Consider the following 14,194-nt stretch of genomic DNA (forward strand, 5'->3'; position numbering starts at 1 on the left):
AGCAAACAGTTTTCAGATGTCCCATAGTGTATACATCTGCTCTTCATAAATAGTCATGTGATGCTACTGTAAAGATCATTCAGTGGTATCTTTGTTTGATTTGGTTAGATGTGACACGGAGCGCACATCCAGCCGCTCAGTCCAGTTTGTACATGTGACATAACTGTGATAAAATAAAAGACAAAAGGGTCATGTAGATATTTATGACTGGGCACAAGTTTGAAAACAAGAGTCTGAGCTAAATGTTAACACAGGAATAATGTTCACAATCGGAGCTGTATATATGTTAACATGGTAGCCAGTAAAAGTACAAAGTCTAGCTCTGGCAGATGCTAAGCATTTGTTTACGAATTAAGTTTGGGGTAAATTAAAATGATAACACAATGGCTGTGCAAGCAGCCATCCTAGCTATCAAGTCATGTCAAGATTTATGCCAGTCCTTCCAGTAGATGCTGAAATATTCAGACTGAATTAGCTCTTTCACCAGCTGGTGAGAAGTCAGAGGATCCATCAGTTAAACAGCACAACAAACTCCGTCCTCCTAAATGTTCATACAGTTGAATTGCCAGGTACGATACAATATTTCAATATGAACTCAACATAGGAGAGTCATGAAGGGGGGTGTAGTGCTAGTGCTGGACTGTTATATTAGAATGCATTAGTTTTCTCTAGAGGACCTAATGTTTAAGCATTGTACGAGTGCATGAGAAAAGCTACTGTTGGATTGTGAGGGAAGGCGATGAAACCCATTGTCAGTGGGTTCAGTCTAATTTGATGGTGGATTAAATTGAGAAAAAGTGAACATTCTTTAATAGATGAATTTCTGGATTTTCCCTACCCTTTCCAAAATGATCATGTCAGCTATTTAGTAAGTAATAAGTGTAGTTCTTTGCTGTTGTCGATATTAACACATTTTGTAGCTTCACATACGATACGTCTTGATCTGTGCTTTATGTTTTCATTGATGTGTAGAATAAACTGTGCATTGTAAAATGTGAAAACTTTAAATACTAATTACACTCAGTCCACCTGCTGACATAATCAAAATGGCCACTGACAGTGATAGCAGTCATTTTTAATAAGCTGTCACCTAGCAACACATTCAGGAAGCTGAGAGACGGTGAATACAGTATGATTGCTGCTTTGTCCTGTATGGGAACAGAGCACTGTGGAGACAGCACCTGCGTATTTACTCATAATTCATTATACGTATAATGTATATGTATTATAAAGCCATTTTGCATACAGAATTTCTGGTTTCATCTTTTGTTTGTGTTTTGTGTTTTAAAGAAAGGTTTCTCGTGGGAGAGATGTAACTCGTGCAGTGGTAGGATGAAAGCTCACACTTTAGCAGAAGCCAGTCCACTTCCATACCTGAGCCTCCCTGGACCTGTACACACCCTGACAACCGCTCATCAGGTATAATAGCGCTCATTTGCCCCAGGATGATGTCATTTCCTCCCTCCACCTCGTCCTATAAAAGGTTGCTGTTGCGGCGAGGTCTTGGAGGAGAGATCAGGCAGTCGGTTCACCGATGCAGCAGTGAATTTAGCTCTCCGGAAAGAGCGAAAAGACGGCGAAGTTTTGCTCAGAATGCGTCCGTGAAGCACTGACGTCCGTTTTAAAAGGAGGAGAAATCTAATCTTCTGATATAAACCTCGCTTTTTTTCTTTTGTTCCCGGAGAGCTTGGATGCGTTTCCAAACATGATCGGGAAAGGACTGTTCCTTCTGACAATACTGTCCAACTGCGGTAAGAAAAAAGAAGAAAAGAAAAAAAAACGCTGCTGAAGTTCAGTGATTGCTTGGCAGAGTGTTTTCTGCTGAGATAAATCTGCACGTAGAGATGTGACTGTCAGGGTTCAGCACCAAGGACAGCGACCAACGCGTCTTTAATTGCAGCGAAGGATGGAGTGAATTCACCTGCACCTTTGGCACATTTAGTCTCGTCTCTAAAACTGGCATAGTAACACAGATAGAGAGGAGAATCGTAGAGCTCGGGGGTTATTTAAATATTTAAAAAAAAATAATAATAAGACAAAGAAATAATGATACATCTCGTTCTTTTCCTGCTTTTCTTACAGTTCAGTCATTGCCGGTGACTTCAAGTCAGCTGGAGAATGACGACGTGAAGGTAAGCACCGTCTTATTGTTTTGTGCCATTGCCACTAGAAACGGCAGTGATACATGAGGATGCCTATTTGTAATGTAAACCTTCTAAATTTCCCAATTTGAGCGTCCCTGCTCCTTCTGCTTGTCATATTCCAAAGTCAAGCAGTGATTTAAAAATGCTCAGTCCGGGCAATTTAACTCATTTGAGACCCTACTCCACTGGGGTCGGGCTGTGTTTGACTTCGGTAAAATCAATAGATAAAAATTTGTGAGCAACTGAGAATCCTTGACCTGCCAGATTTGGCGATATCTATTTCAGAGAGTGAGATGAAGAGAGAGAGAGAGATGGAGAGTAGTTTCTAGAAAATTATTTGGAGATAATATGAAGGGGTTAATGTAGACTTTGGGAAAAAGAAAAAGATGCATTTTGTGAGTCACTGAATAACCCAGTGGTCTGTGAGCCAGGAGCAAAAAAAAAAAAAAAAATCCTCATCATAATCAAAGTCGTCACTGGTTTGACACCAAAGGGACAACGGCAGTTGAAAGGATTTTGGTCTTTAATCTAAAGAGTTTCTTTCAATTAGTAGGCACAAGAGTGACATCCCAAAAGCAGCACACGCTTAATTAATTTGGATTGTGCTTGAGTTTTTTGGAGACTGGTTCTGCATCTGCGGTGTTGTGTTGTGTCCACAGGTCATGAAATGCATCGTGGAGGCGTTGGCGGATGTGCTCTCAAGGCCACGCCCCGTGCCCGTCAGTCAGGAGTGTTTGGTCACGCTGAAAACAGGTGAGGAAAAGGGACGGGTGGTCAACACTGGTGAAATGAACTGGCTACGATACAGCCTCAGTTTAACCCACTCACTGAAATCCTTGGAAATTCAAAAGTTCAACCCCAGTGTGTTATTGTAGGGCCTTTTGAGAAATTTTCAGGGACGCAATTTATAATCTGTGCTGAAGTTACCAAATATGGTTCTTTGCCCCATAAAAAGATAATAATGTTAACATAATTAATACAACCGATGATGCATTTTAAAGACAAAATATTTTATTGATATTCCTTTTATGTTTATTTTATAGTGTTTATAGCCCAAACTAGATTTCTTTTGCCTTTGCATAAATACACACAGCAAGAAAATACTACAGAACAAGACTCAAACCATGGGAATGTCATAAAGCCTGGGTACGCACACATTTATGGATGAGTTTAATAATAGTAAATTTAATAGCACGCTTAAAAATATCTTGTACTTAGTTTCTTAATAAAACCCAGGATTTCTACTCTATGTATTTGCATTTTTAAAAAAGTTATCTACACATTGTTTTGACTAAAAGATGATACTATTGTCTTCGATTGTCTTTGGAGCACAGTTTGTACATATTCATGTGGAATATCTAATAAAAATGCTTTATTTCCCACATTCTCCAAATTGAAACAATTTTGGTAACATTGTTATGTAGCTAAGGCCACTTTTGTAAAGTTTAAACTGTACGGTTCGAGAAGTTTTACTCTGACCACATTCACCTATCGATCCACTACACACTCAGCCATTTCATCACAGTTGGCTTCATCATAATGTTAATGGATTCTTCCGGTGACTGCCGGGTGAAAAAAGAAATGCAGATGATTATGAGCAGCAGGGTCATCAGTGAAGATTCAGTATTCAGTTTCATAGCTAGTGTTTTACCTTGATGCTGTCCTTGTTGTAAAAAAAAAAAAAAAAAAAAAAAAAAATCAATCTGAGCATTACTCATCGAGTTACTGAGTGGGGAGTGAGAGTGGGAAACTGTACACCACCACAGGGACAGAAAAAGAAGAGAGAGGGAGTGAAAGGGAGGAAACGGGAAAAGAAAGACCAAATAATGATACAAGAGCACAGTGCAGCCTCGTACTACTGCTGCTGCATACAGTTTGCAGTGCTGTTTGTGGGTCAGCAGAAAGTCCAGTGTTCACTGGTGCTGTTAAATCACTGGGGGAGTCTCCGTTGAGCCAAATGATTAATTGTCCTCTCACTTTGAAAGCAGTAAATTTCAAGGCAATTAACTCTGATGACTCCACAAAGCAAATCGCTGAATGCTATGAAAAAGTGAAGGGTAAAGACGTGTACCTGTGTTTTACCCCCTGCGGGATCAGGATCTATTTTTTATTTTTTTTTTCCGTCTGTAGTGGGATGCTTACTGTATGTGCTCTCATTTTAAAGCGTGTCTGTATGTGTGTGTGTGTGTGTGTGCAGATGACAGGCTTGTTACTATTCTTCGTCACCACAACTTTCTGAAGGAGCTGCAGCAGATCGCAGTGCAAGGTGAGTCACCAGATTACTCAGAGCCAATGTTTGTCCCAGTGATGAATACGCTTTCTTATATCCAAGACGCGAAAGATGGGGTTGATAGAAAGCATGTGATGCTTTTGTTTTAATTTCAGGTGATGAAGAGAGAGCGGAGCCGCAGGGAGACGCTGGTACACCCACCCCAACCATGACTACTCTACAGACTACAGACGGTGTTGCTGGTGAATTTGTTTTCCACTTGTTTGGATTTGTTTTTGTTCCATTCTGGGGAATATCTTTTCAAAATCTGAAAACGCACCAGGTGTCAAAATGATGTATTACCTCCATTATTTCAGATTTGAGATTTCAGCAAAGCAGCGCAGAGAAACAGAGGGAAAAGTGCTGAGCTGAATTTTTAATCCTCCAGTGTTTTCTGTGGATTGAATCAGGACATACATGAAGGCCTTCCACCTGACAGCGCTGTTTTGTTTGTTTTTTAAGTCAGTGTCAGATTTCTGGTATATCACACTGTTGGAAAGTGTCGTGAAAGGAAAAAGTACAGCAGTGGTATTTTATTAAACCGGCAGTAGGGATAAAAAATATGGAAAGCTAACATGCCGAACAAATCCATCAATCAAAAATGCACAAATCTGACAGTTTGGACACAGACTGACTGCTGTAACAAACTGTAGTGCTTTTGTGTAAGCACCCTCTTTTAATGTCATTGGAAAATCAATCGCTTCTAGTGAACTGAATCCTACCCCTCCCTGTTTCCAGATCGATCCATGCTAGAGGCCCTGGGAGGCCCCGGAGAAAGATCCATCTTGTCGCAGAAGAAGAGAGCGGGAAACGGGGGTGAAAAAGAAGAAAAGGACGAGAGCATCGGGGACAGTGAAGACGAGGGGATGCAAGTGAAGAGGGAAAATGATGAGAACCCGGGAAGTCACGTCTCGGCGCCTGTGGATGAGTGGAGGGCGGGCAAGGCTGAAAAGAGGCAGGAAGAGGAAAAGGAGTATGATGAGAAGAGAGCAAACTCGCAGGAGAATTCGGAGGAGGAGCACGAGACTAAGGGTATGACAGGCGAGCACGCGACTGCTGTTAGTAATTCATCTGTTTGATACTAAAATTGCAAAAAGGAATGACATAATGACAAAAACATGACAGGAACCATACGGGTCTTAAGAAATATAACGTTGTTTAAAAGTAAGTATCTGAATCTCAAGATAGGAAGTGTGCAAAATAATAAAAATGGAAAACTGCCTTGTAAATGAAACCGCCCGTCACTTCAGGGCCGGCTGACTGATGGAACTACTTCCATCTAGTTGATGAATTTCATTTCCCCCCAGGGAAGCGAGGCTAATATGGCTGGCACGCTGACAGCACAACAACAGAAATGATTTAGTGTCTCGACGTTCTAAAATTCAAATGAGCTGGTGTGCACGGTTACAGCTGCAATAATGTCAGAAATCATCCCCTGATCAATCAAGCCACAGCTTTTTCTGTCTCCGGGACTCTCAGCAGATTAACAGCTATATTGTTCTGACTACAATGAAATACGCACACCTATTCTACAAAGGCAGCTCCAGCCAAGTCATCTGATTTCTCCAGCCACGCTGTTAATTCCCATATAGCGGAGCTAGCACTACTGGGGGCCAACGTTGCCAGCTGGCAGAAATATTTCATTATGAAAAGTGGAATCTTGCTGATGGTGGAGGAGACTCGGTTGGTGGTGCGGTGGAGGTGGTTCAGTATTAAAAATAAACCTCTATGTTTCATATTACCAGGTGACGAGTCTGAAGAAAATAGACCCAGAAAGAAATTAAAAGCGAAGAGGTTTGACGACGAAGACGAGGAGGAGAAGGCTAAGAGGCACGACGACTCATCTCACCAACACGGGGGCAACGAGGAAGAGGAGGGGGAGATGAAGAGAGGGAGCAGGCCGAAGCACTGGGCCGAGAGGACCAAGTCTGTGCCGCTGAAGAAGAAAGCAGCCGTAAAGGAGCAGGAGCAGGACGTGCCTCATCATTCGAAAGAGGTCGCAGAGGAAGAGGAGGGGGAAGAGAAGAAGGAGAAAAGAGGCAGGAGTCCAGAGGAGAGGGAGCTGCAGATGATTGCTCGAAGGACGCCAGAGGACAGGAGAGGGTTGGAGGAAGAGGGAAGCGCCAGCAGGAAGTCAGAGGTGTGCTTTCCACTCCATTTAAAAGCTACATTAACGTATTAACATTATTCTCAACAGCACTAAAAGGAATATTTTCTCCCTTTTTTTTTTTGAAGTACACTTGCAAACTTTTTGCCAAGAATTAAATGAGAAAATCAATACCGCTGTCCTATCTGTTGGGTAAATAATCACTCGTGTTGCTGAGTTGTGCTTTGCATAATGATTAGAAATGAGAGAAACAGCTATCCTCACTCTGTGCAAAGGATAAAAGCCAATTTACCAACACCTCTGAAGCTTAGAAATAAAAGGGCCAGCGTCTAGAATTTAGTGACATCTAGCAGCCAATTAATACCACTCCCTTTCTTCTCCCTTTCATGTAGGAGCAATTACTCTGCTGCCACATACAACCACACACAAAGCAGCCCACTCCAGATCCACTGTTTAGTTTATCCGTTACTTTAGAAACATGGTGGTGCACCATAGAGAGAGGACCATTTTCTATGTAAATGTGAAGGACTCATTCTGCTAACAAACTAACAATAGCACAACAAATTTATTTTTGTTCCACGTTATTATACACTGAATATAATCAATAATTAAGAACACTATGCTTTCTGCTAACAGATCCCACTAATTCCTATAAACACGAATCTTTGAACATGTCACATCTTGTATGTTGCTACGTACAGAGAAGAAATTGCTGTAAGATTTAGGTTAAACACTCTAAAACACTCTAAAACATGCTAACTGTTTAGCTTTACAGATGCTAAAGGACATATTTTGGACACAACTGGGTTGGATGATTTTACACATTTACACAGGTCTTTCCACTAAGCTAAGCTGAACTAAGCTAAGCTAAGCTAGCTAGAATAGCCTCAAATTTAGAGACGCTCTTCTAAAAGGAAAAGTAGTATCTCATCACTTGTTTAAGTGCCTATAAGACCATGAAGTCATGCCTGTTTGTATCTTTTCATAGCAAAGATTTTTAATCATTATCATATTTGCTAAAAACTGAGTCAGGTTTTTGTGTTTTACTGTGTGAAGTGAAAAAAAAAACATACTGTTTAGCTCTTGTGAAATACAAAGCGTTGCATCTGTTCATTGGCAACACGTTCAAAGGAAGTTATTTACACCGTGGCAGCTGAGAGGGGCTCAAACTGTTACACATTTGTTGCAAACGTGAGACTATTCTGGACGTAAAGTGCTCTCGCTAATAACTAGGAGAGCGAGAAATGGAGGCCGCGCGTACACATCCATTTGCACTGCCGGCGAGATTTTCCTCACCCTCTTTCCTCTCATTACACCTGCAGGAACCTGAGATTGAAAGTCTCGCAGCCATCGAGTCGGAGCTCGAAAACGTTGCCCAGAAACTCCACGAGATGCGACGAGGCTGAGAGAGAGAGAGAGACTGCTACGAGCCTGACACCGCAACCTCCTCTGCCTCCTCATCCTCCCGCGCTTTACCAGCTGCCTGGTTTTCCACAGATAGACCGTGTGAATGTGTGTCAAGGTTTTATCTTTTGCTATTCTTCTCGAGGATGCCACACCGCTGCAGCCGCCCCCCTCCCCCCCAGTCCCTCACATAGGCTAGCATACATTAGGTGCTCATTGCAGCTAGACGTGCACACTAACAACATGCAGATGCACATGTGTTGTGCATCCTTACATGCGTAGAAAACGAGAAAACTTTAGGAAAGATTCCTAAAGAAATACTTCTGTCTCTAAAGGACGACAGCTTTTCCTGCATTTTCTCTGACAATCATCTCTCCACATCTGCACATGTATATCGCCTGCTTTTCAGATTATGTTAACGACGCAGAGGGATAAATCCAGGTATACGCACACCACCAAGGTGATGTTCTACAGTCACGGCATGTATATGTGTACAAAGCCATTTCTGGGATGCTCACTTATTTACATAAAGTAAAAGAAGATATACTGTAGATGCTTACCTATTGTTATAGATACAGCTGACTCTAATCAAGCCAAGGCAATAAGTGGACATTTTTAGCAGATAAATGGCTGGGTTGTAATCTAAATCTGTTCTTCTGAGTTTATGTAAGAAAATAAATAAATTGAATAGTTTATCTGGAAGTCTAAAGGATTTTATTGCCTGTAATATTTGCATCAATGTAGTAATGTCAGAATACTAACAAATTTTGAATTTAATAATTTGTCACAGAACTTGAGGAATAAAACTTGTGTAAAGTCAGGTAAATCAGCTCATTCAGTACACTTACTTACATTTCCCTCTACTGTACATATTTACTCATATAATCCATAGTGAACCAGGGGCCTCAGAGCAAATACACATTGATTCGGAGTGTAGACACAGTTTGCACTTGTGTTTGTGGGCGATGAAACTGACCATGTGAATCATCGGCATGACACACAGGCTGTTGACACAGTATATTCAGCTCCAGCACGCATTTTAACCCTTGATTATGGCATCAGCATTAATTATCAACGTCACTGTTACTACAAAAAAAGAAAGATCTAGTGTAGAATCATATGGCGGCCTATTGACGCCAAAGTGATGAAAAAATACATTTGGTACCTCTAAGTAATGCCAAGTTTTCTGTAAATAACAGCCATAGTTCACCACTAATATATGTAATCAAACTGATCCTGCTGTGGCAGGATTTAAACCTTTGACGGATGAAAGAAAGCGCTTAATGATAGACTTCAGTTTCAGACTTGCTGTTTAAACACTGACACAGTGTGAGGCCGTTTTTATTTTTACATCTACAGCAATTTTGTACTTTCTGTGCAAACTCATAAGCTAATTTTTTGCAATTCTAAATCTGTATCTTGCGAGCGTTTCCTATCATAATGCCACAGGGGATCTCTTTTTGGCAGAACGTTTTTTTCGTAGACTCATGCCGCGTAAAGATTCGGAGCGTGTTTGGACGGCATTGTGTTGAGCGCTCTTCAAACACGGACTGAAATGAGTCAAGAACACAATGTGGGCAGAGAAAATGAAATTGAAAAGTTCAGCTCAATATAGCTGTAAAACCGATACTGGTTAAAAATGAAAGCGTCTGCATGTTCAAACACGCGTCAGCAGACGCGAACACAGCGAGGAGGAGGAATTCAGTTCAAACATCACACACCGTTTGAAGTACATCACCGAAAAAAAGAGGAAAAAAATAAAAGTCATTTTACTTTTTATTTTTATTTTTTAATGAGACATCTCTCAGACAGTGATTGCAGTGCTTTCTGGATCTGTTATATTTAGCATTTAATAAACTATGCTGTTCAGCCGGCTATTATACATTATAGCTGTAACAGACTGTTCAAAGACATGTTGGCCCACCCCTTCACTTATTCACATAGTTTGTCTTTACAAATCTGCTCCAGTGCTGCACATCTTGTAAAATATTAATTATGTTGAAGTGGAAAGGGCACCAGATGGCGACATCAGACTGCATCAGGCCTCTTTTCCAAAGGTGAGCGCTGTAGAGGGACACTTGAAAAGGCCAGAGCAGCCATTCTGTTCTTTGACATTAAGACTGCATTTTTACCACCTTTTCCTGAGTTGATAATTAGAGAAAAAACATGTAAAAATGATTTGCTATCAGTATACTATTACATTTCAAATATCTTCTTTCAAATTACAATCGTTTTGAAAAATGCCTCCAGTTCTCTGTTATTCTAGTTGCATATGAACACGTGGTTTTCTTGCAGAGCATTGCAGCAGTTACCTGCGTCCTGATGAGTGTAGTCAACAGTCACAAACATGTATGTTATAAATAACCTGTGGAACACACTGTGTTTGTCATCACAGTTTATAGCATAAATATGGAGACATGTCCTTTATGATTAGCTCATTTTTATCCACTTCAGTTGCAGGTCTGATATAGTGACTGTCAGAGATATTTGATTTCATGATTAAGTACTATTTGCCCCATTTGAGATGTTGAAAGTTAAAATTGGACAGTGAGCTAGCTTGTGATTCGTGTCTCTGTTAAATGTGCTTTCAAATGTCATGTGAGGAACTAAATCTCAGTTAGATAACATCATGTATGAGTCAAAACTGAAGAGAGGACCAGTGGAGAACTCAAGTTTTGTATAAAAATATAAGATTTTATTTCCAGCTACAAAGTGAAACATGTAACATTTTTGTCACACTTCTCAATAAAATAGTACAAAATACTGCTGACAAGAAAAAAACAAAACACTATTGATACATTTTGAAGCACAGAACAAATTTGGCTTTTTTTAAATTAACTTAAACTGTACAAAAATATACACAATTTACACATCAACAATAAAAAAGGAATGAAATTGCAATTCTTCCAGTCTTCTATTTTTGTACAGAATAGACACTTTGTACCTATAGATGCTCGGTTTCTTCCATCTGACCTGAATCAGTAATAGTCAACACTTGTTTTTTTTTTTTTTCTTCTTTTCTCAGTGCCGTGGCAAAGCCCACTGTGTTCCTTATCTAACCCTAAACTCAGCATGCTGCTCGTTGTTGGGCGGAAACTTTGACCTTTCCTCCACTCTGTAAGCAGAGTGGACCTAGCACACACACACACACATAAGGCTGACATTTAGGTCTGCACTATCAAACACACACACTCACATGCACACACAAGGACACATTCAGACCTGTTTGGACAGGGGAACACTGGCTTGCTGTGGTCTGCGTGCTCCCTATACAGCTGCTTAGAGTTTGCAGGTCTGGTCTTGGACTCGGGGGGGTTGGGGGACTCATTAGACACCTCACTTAAAGAGGAGGTCAAGGTCTAGATAAGGTATAGAAATGGTTACAGTAAAATGGACGGTTTTGTTAAAACGATTTCAAGGGATATGGGCGGAAACCTGACAGCAGGTTCGTCATAAAAAAATAAAAGTTAAAAAAGAAAATAAGGAGTTATAGTGCAGGAGTCTTGGAGCTGCTAAGCAACCCTCTGTCTGAGTCTATGTGGCTGACGTGCACCAGCCATGCAAAACACACAGACACTAAGATAAGTGTCTGGACTACTTTTACAATGAGAAAATGACGAGATAAAATGTTAAGGACATATATACTGAGCTGCAAAATGAGATGGAGTTCTGTTTGTTTTCAAGTTAAAAGCTCTAAGTGTCTTTCAGTGGCTCATGCCATGTCTCCCATCATCTTCTTGTAATACATGGACTCAAAGATGTCGTTCTCCCCGGGGCAGTTGTGGTGGCAGGCGCAGGACTTGATGAACATCATGTGCTTCTTCATGAATTGTCCATCGGGGCATTTGAACTCCATGGGCAGGGTGGTGGTCCTGTGGGGGGTGCAGCAGCGGCCATCCAGGCAGACGCCGCAGAACTTGGGCCTGTAGGACTTGGTGGTGGTGCAGCCGGAGATCTCAAACTTCATGGGCTTGGACAGTCTGGGAGTGCGGATGCACTTTTTCCCTTTCTGCAGGAAAGCACAAGAAGAGCAACGTCAGCAGGCATTCTTCAGCAAACGTGTTCTCATATTGTATCGGCAGAGATCATGAGAGTAGTGCTGTTTAACTAGAACTCACCCTGATGCTTTGCTCCAGCTGGGACTCACATGGTCGCACCATGCACAACCGGGTCTGTTTCTCTAGGCGGCATTCGCGGTTATCGTTGGTGACCCTGGTGGAAATCCCAAGGCCGCAGGTCTTAGAGCAGGCGCTCCATTCAGTAGTCTGAACCAGGCAGTTCTCCCTCATCAAAGAAGGATCTGGGCCATAGGTCTCCTCCTCTCTGTATGCTGTAAACACGGGAGGAAACACTGGGTTAGAAAGACTGATTACTGCATGTAACTGTTAAACTGTGGTCTGCTTTAAATCTACCGTATGACACCGATGAAATTCGCTTACCGGCCAAAGCGGAGCCCACGAAGCTGTTTCTTTCTGGATATCCACACACCCACTCCTCGCAGCACTTTCCTGGCACCTTGACGCGTCTCGGCATGGGGCAGTCTGGGCTGGGCAGCCGGATGTCCATGGAGCAAAGGGGCACGCAGCCCACGGCTCCGTCCAGACAGGTACACTGGTACTTGCAGCTGCTCTGGAAGGTCTCCCCGCTCTTGTACACCATGCCGTTAAACACACAGGTGGCTCCCTCTCGAGCTGCGAGACAAAAATTGCAAGGGGAGAGGTCACGATTTGATTCACACTGCGAGGGCATTTTAGTCTGCAGGGATGTGCGGCAAGCTGTCAGAGAAGCTGTCTGGGGGGACTCACCTGTGCACACTCCTATGCGTCTGTTGTTGGGGGCTCCGAAGTCACAGTACAGGCCTTTGTGTGGGTCACAGACATCCTTCTCAGTGCAGAGCTCTCCCATCTGTTTGGCACAGACCCTGCAGCAGTTACAGCCGTCCAGCACCAGGCTATCTCCTGGTGGGCACTGAGGAGGGGTGGCAGGGCACGAACACTGGCCACTGCACTCCTGGCCAGCAGCCTGAGAAACACAGACACATGCTCCGGTAAATACCATGCCCACATTGTTCATCATAGCCGCAGATCCAGCACACTGAGAACACGTCTTTTAAGGTTAAAACTTTACACAATTACAGATGAACTGAAACCTTCAGCGACACAAAAGTAAAGTTTGCTTACCATGTAAGAGAGCATGATGCACAGCAGAGGCAGCACAATCGTTTTCTTCATTCCAGCAGACATCTTTTCTTCCTCTTAGTTATAACTTTAGTTTCTTCCAAAAAGCTTTGCAGAGAAAAATCTTCCTTTAGTCTCAGAGTTCGAGGGCGAGAGTCTTCTCTGATCAAGTTGATCTCTTGTCTCGTTTGCCTTGTGAAGTTTCAAACAGCCGCTCCGGTCACAGTTGTGTTTCTTTCTTGGTGAAAGCTAGAGTTTAGCTTCGGTAGAGGAGTTGATCTGAGTTCTGACTGCAGACTCGAGCTCCCTTTATACTCGCTGGCCCTCGCAGCACGTCACTGGGGGCTGAATGGAGAGCCAGCCCTGGACAAACATGGACATACTTGGCATTCTTTCCTCGCTTCCTGACCCCCACTCCAGACATCCCACATTCCTGCCGTCTGAAGGCAAGGCTCTGCTGCTCGGCCAAACAACACCATCCCTCTCAGAGCAGCTTTCATCTGGAATAGGAGGTTAAGTCTGGTTAGAGGCCTGGGACCCCACACTGGGAATTCCTGAAGACTGACTTCACAAACAGACAGCCGTACCTATAAATATTAATTAAAAAAAAAGAAGAAGAAGAAGAAGAAAAGAAAAGGGAAAAGTCGGCGCAGTTCAAAAGCAAACCCACGCAGACGTTTACATGAGGAGCAGCTAAAAACAACAGGCAGAAGCTCATAAAAATGCAAAAACATGCCGCGATTAAATCAACTGATTGATGTGTAACTGGCGGTTAAGACTTTAAGCCCACAACAGCATGCCTCAGCGATGGCTTCAAAGCCGCACAAACACCCTGCGCTTTAGTAAATTAACAGCCCGTGATCTGGGAAAGGAAAGTTATCTGTCAAGGTGCTCGATCTAGCGCTGCTGTCTTGTAACTTTGTCTTCTGTACTCCTACGGTTACGTCTTGCACGCTGCACTTGCATTTTTGTGCTCTGACATCAGTGGCTGAAACGCAGGTTGGTGTGTCGCTCATTCAAACGCATTAAGGGCACGATTATTATTTATTGCCTTTGTGACTTTGAACTTAATTTAAATGCAGATTCGATTAGC

General features: G+C 42.3%; 2 protein-coding genes across 2 annotated transcripts; one reads left to right on the forward strand and one right to left on the reverse strand.

Annotated features, from left to right (window-relative positions):
• The first annotated feature begins 1,487 nt into the window (after positions 1–1,487).
• Positions 1,488–8,619, forward strand: chga (chromogranin A). Its single transcript, XM_047573627.1, has 8 exons — positions 1,488–1,751; positions 2,083–2,132; positions 2,804–2,897; positions 4,342–4,410; positions 4,530–4,616; positions 5,152–5,445; positions 6,159–6,553; positions 7,843–8,619. Exons 1-8 carry the CDS (start codon positions 1,706–1,708, stop codon positions 7,924–7,926), a joined length of 1,119 nt encoding a protein of 372 aa, XP_047429583.1. The 5' UTR covers positions 1,488–1,705; the 3' UTR covers positions 7,927–8,619.
• A 1,978-nt stretch (positions 8,620–10,597) lies between these two features.
• ccn2a (cellular communication network factor 2a) lies at positions 10,598–13,391 on the reverse strand. The gene is made up of 5 exons (XM_047573628.1): positions 13,105–13,391; positions 12,730–12,946; positions 12,364–12,615; positions 12,043–12,254; positions 10,598–11,933 (listed from the first exon to the last, which is right to left on the reverse strand). The coding sequence occupies exons 1-5, from the start codon at positions 13,165–13,167 to the stop codon at positions 11,637–11,639; spliced, it is 1,041 nt and encodes a 346-aa protein (XP_047429584.1). The 5' UTR covers positions 13,168–13,391; the 3' UTR covers positions 10,598–11,636.
• Between the last annotated feature and the right edge of the window lie 803 nt (positions 13,392–14,194).

This window comes from Mugil cephalus, chromosome 21, assembly GCF_022458985.1.
Source record: "Mugil cephalus isolate CIBA_MC_2020 chromosome 21, CIBA_Mcephalus_1.1, whole genome shotgun sequence".
In the NCBI taxonomy this organism is placed as follows: Eukaryota; Metazoa; Chordata; class Actinopteri; order Mugiliformes; family Mugilidae; genus Mugil; species Mugil cephalus.

Coding starts and splice junctions, on each gene's coding strand:
- ccn2a (XM_047573628.1), bottom strand. CDS start 13,167: ATGTCTGCTGGAATGAAGAAAACGATTGTGCTGCCTCTGCTGTGCATC. Junction 12,255..12,363: donor CGTGGGCTCCGCTTTGGCCG/GTAAGCGAATTT, acceptor CCGTGTTTACAG/CATACAGAGAGGAGGAGACC. Junction 11,934..12,042: donor AGCTGGAGCAAAGCATCAGG/GTGAGTTCTAGT, acceptor GCTTTCCTGCAG/AAAGGGAAAAAGTGCATCCG.
- chga (XM_047573627.1), top strand. CDS start 1,706: ATGATCGGGAAAGGACTGTTCCTTCTGACAATACTGTCCAACTGCG. Junction 2,133..2,803: donor TGGAGAATGACGACGTGAAG/GTAAGCACCGTC, acceptor TTGTGTCCACAG/GTCATGAAATGCATCGTGGA. Junction 4,617..5,151: donor GACTACAGACGGTGTTGCTG/GTGAATTTGTTT, acceptor CCCTGTTTCCAG/ATCGATCCATGCTAGAGGCC.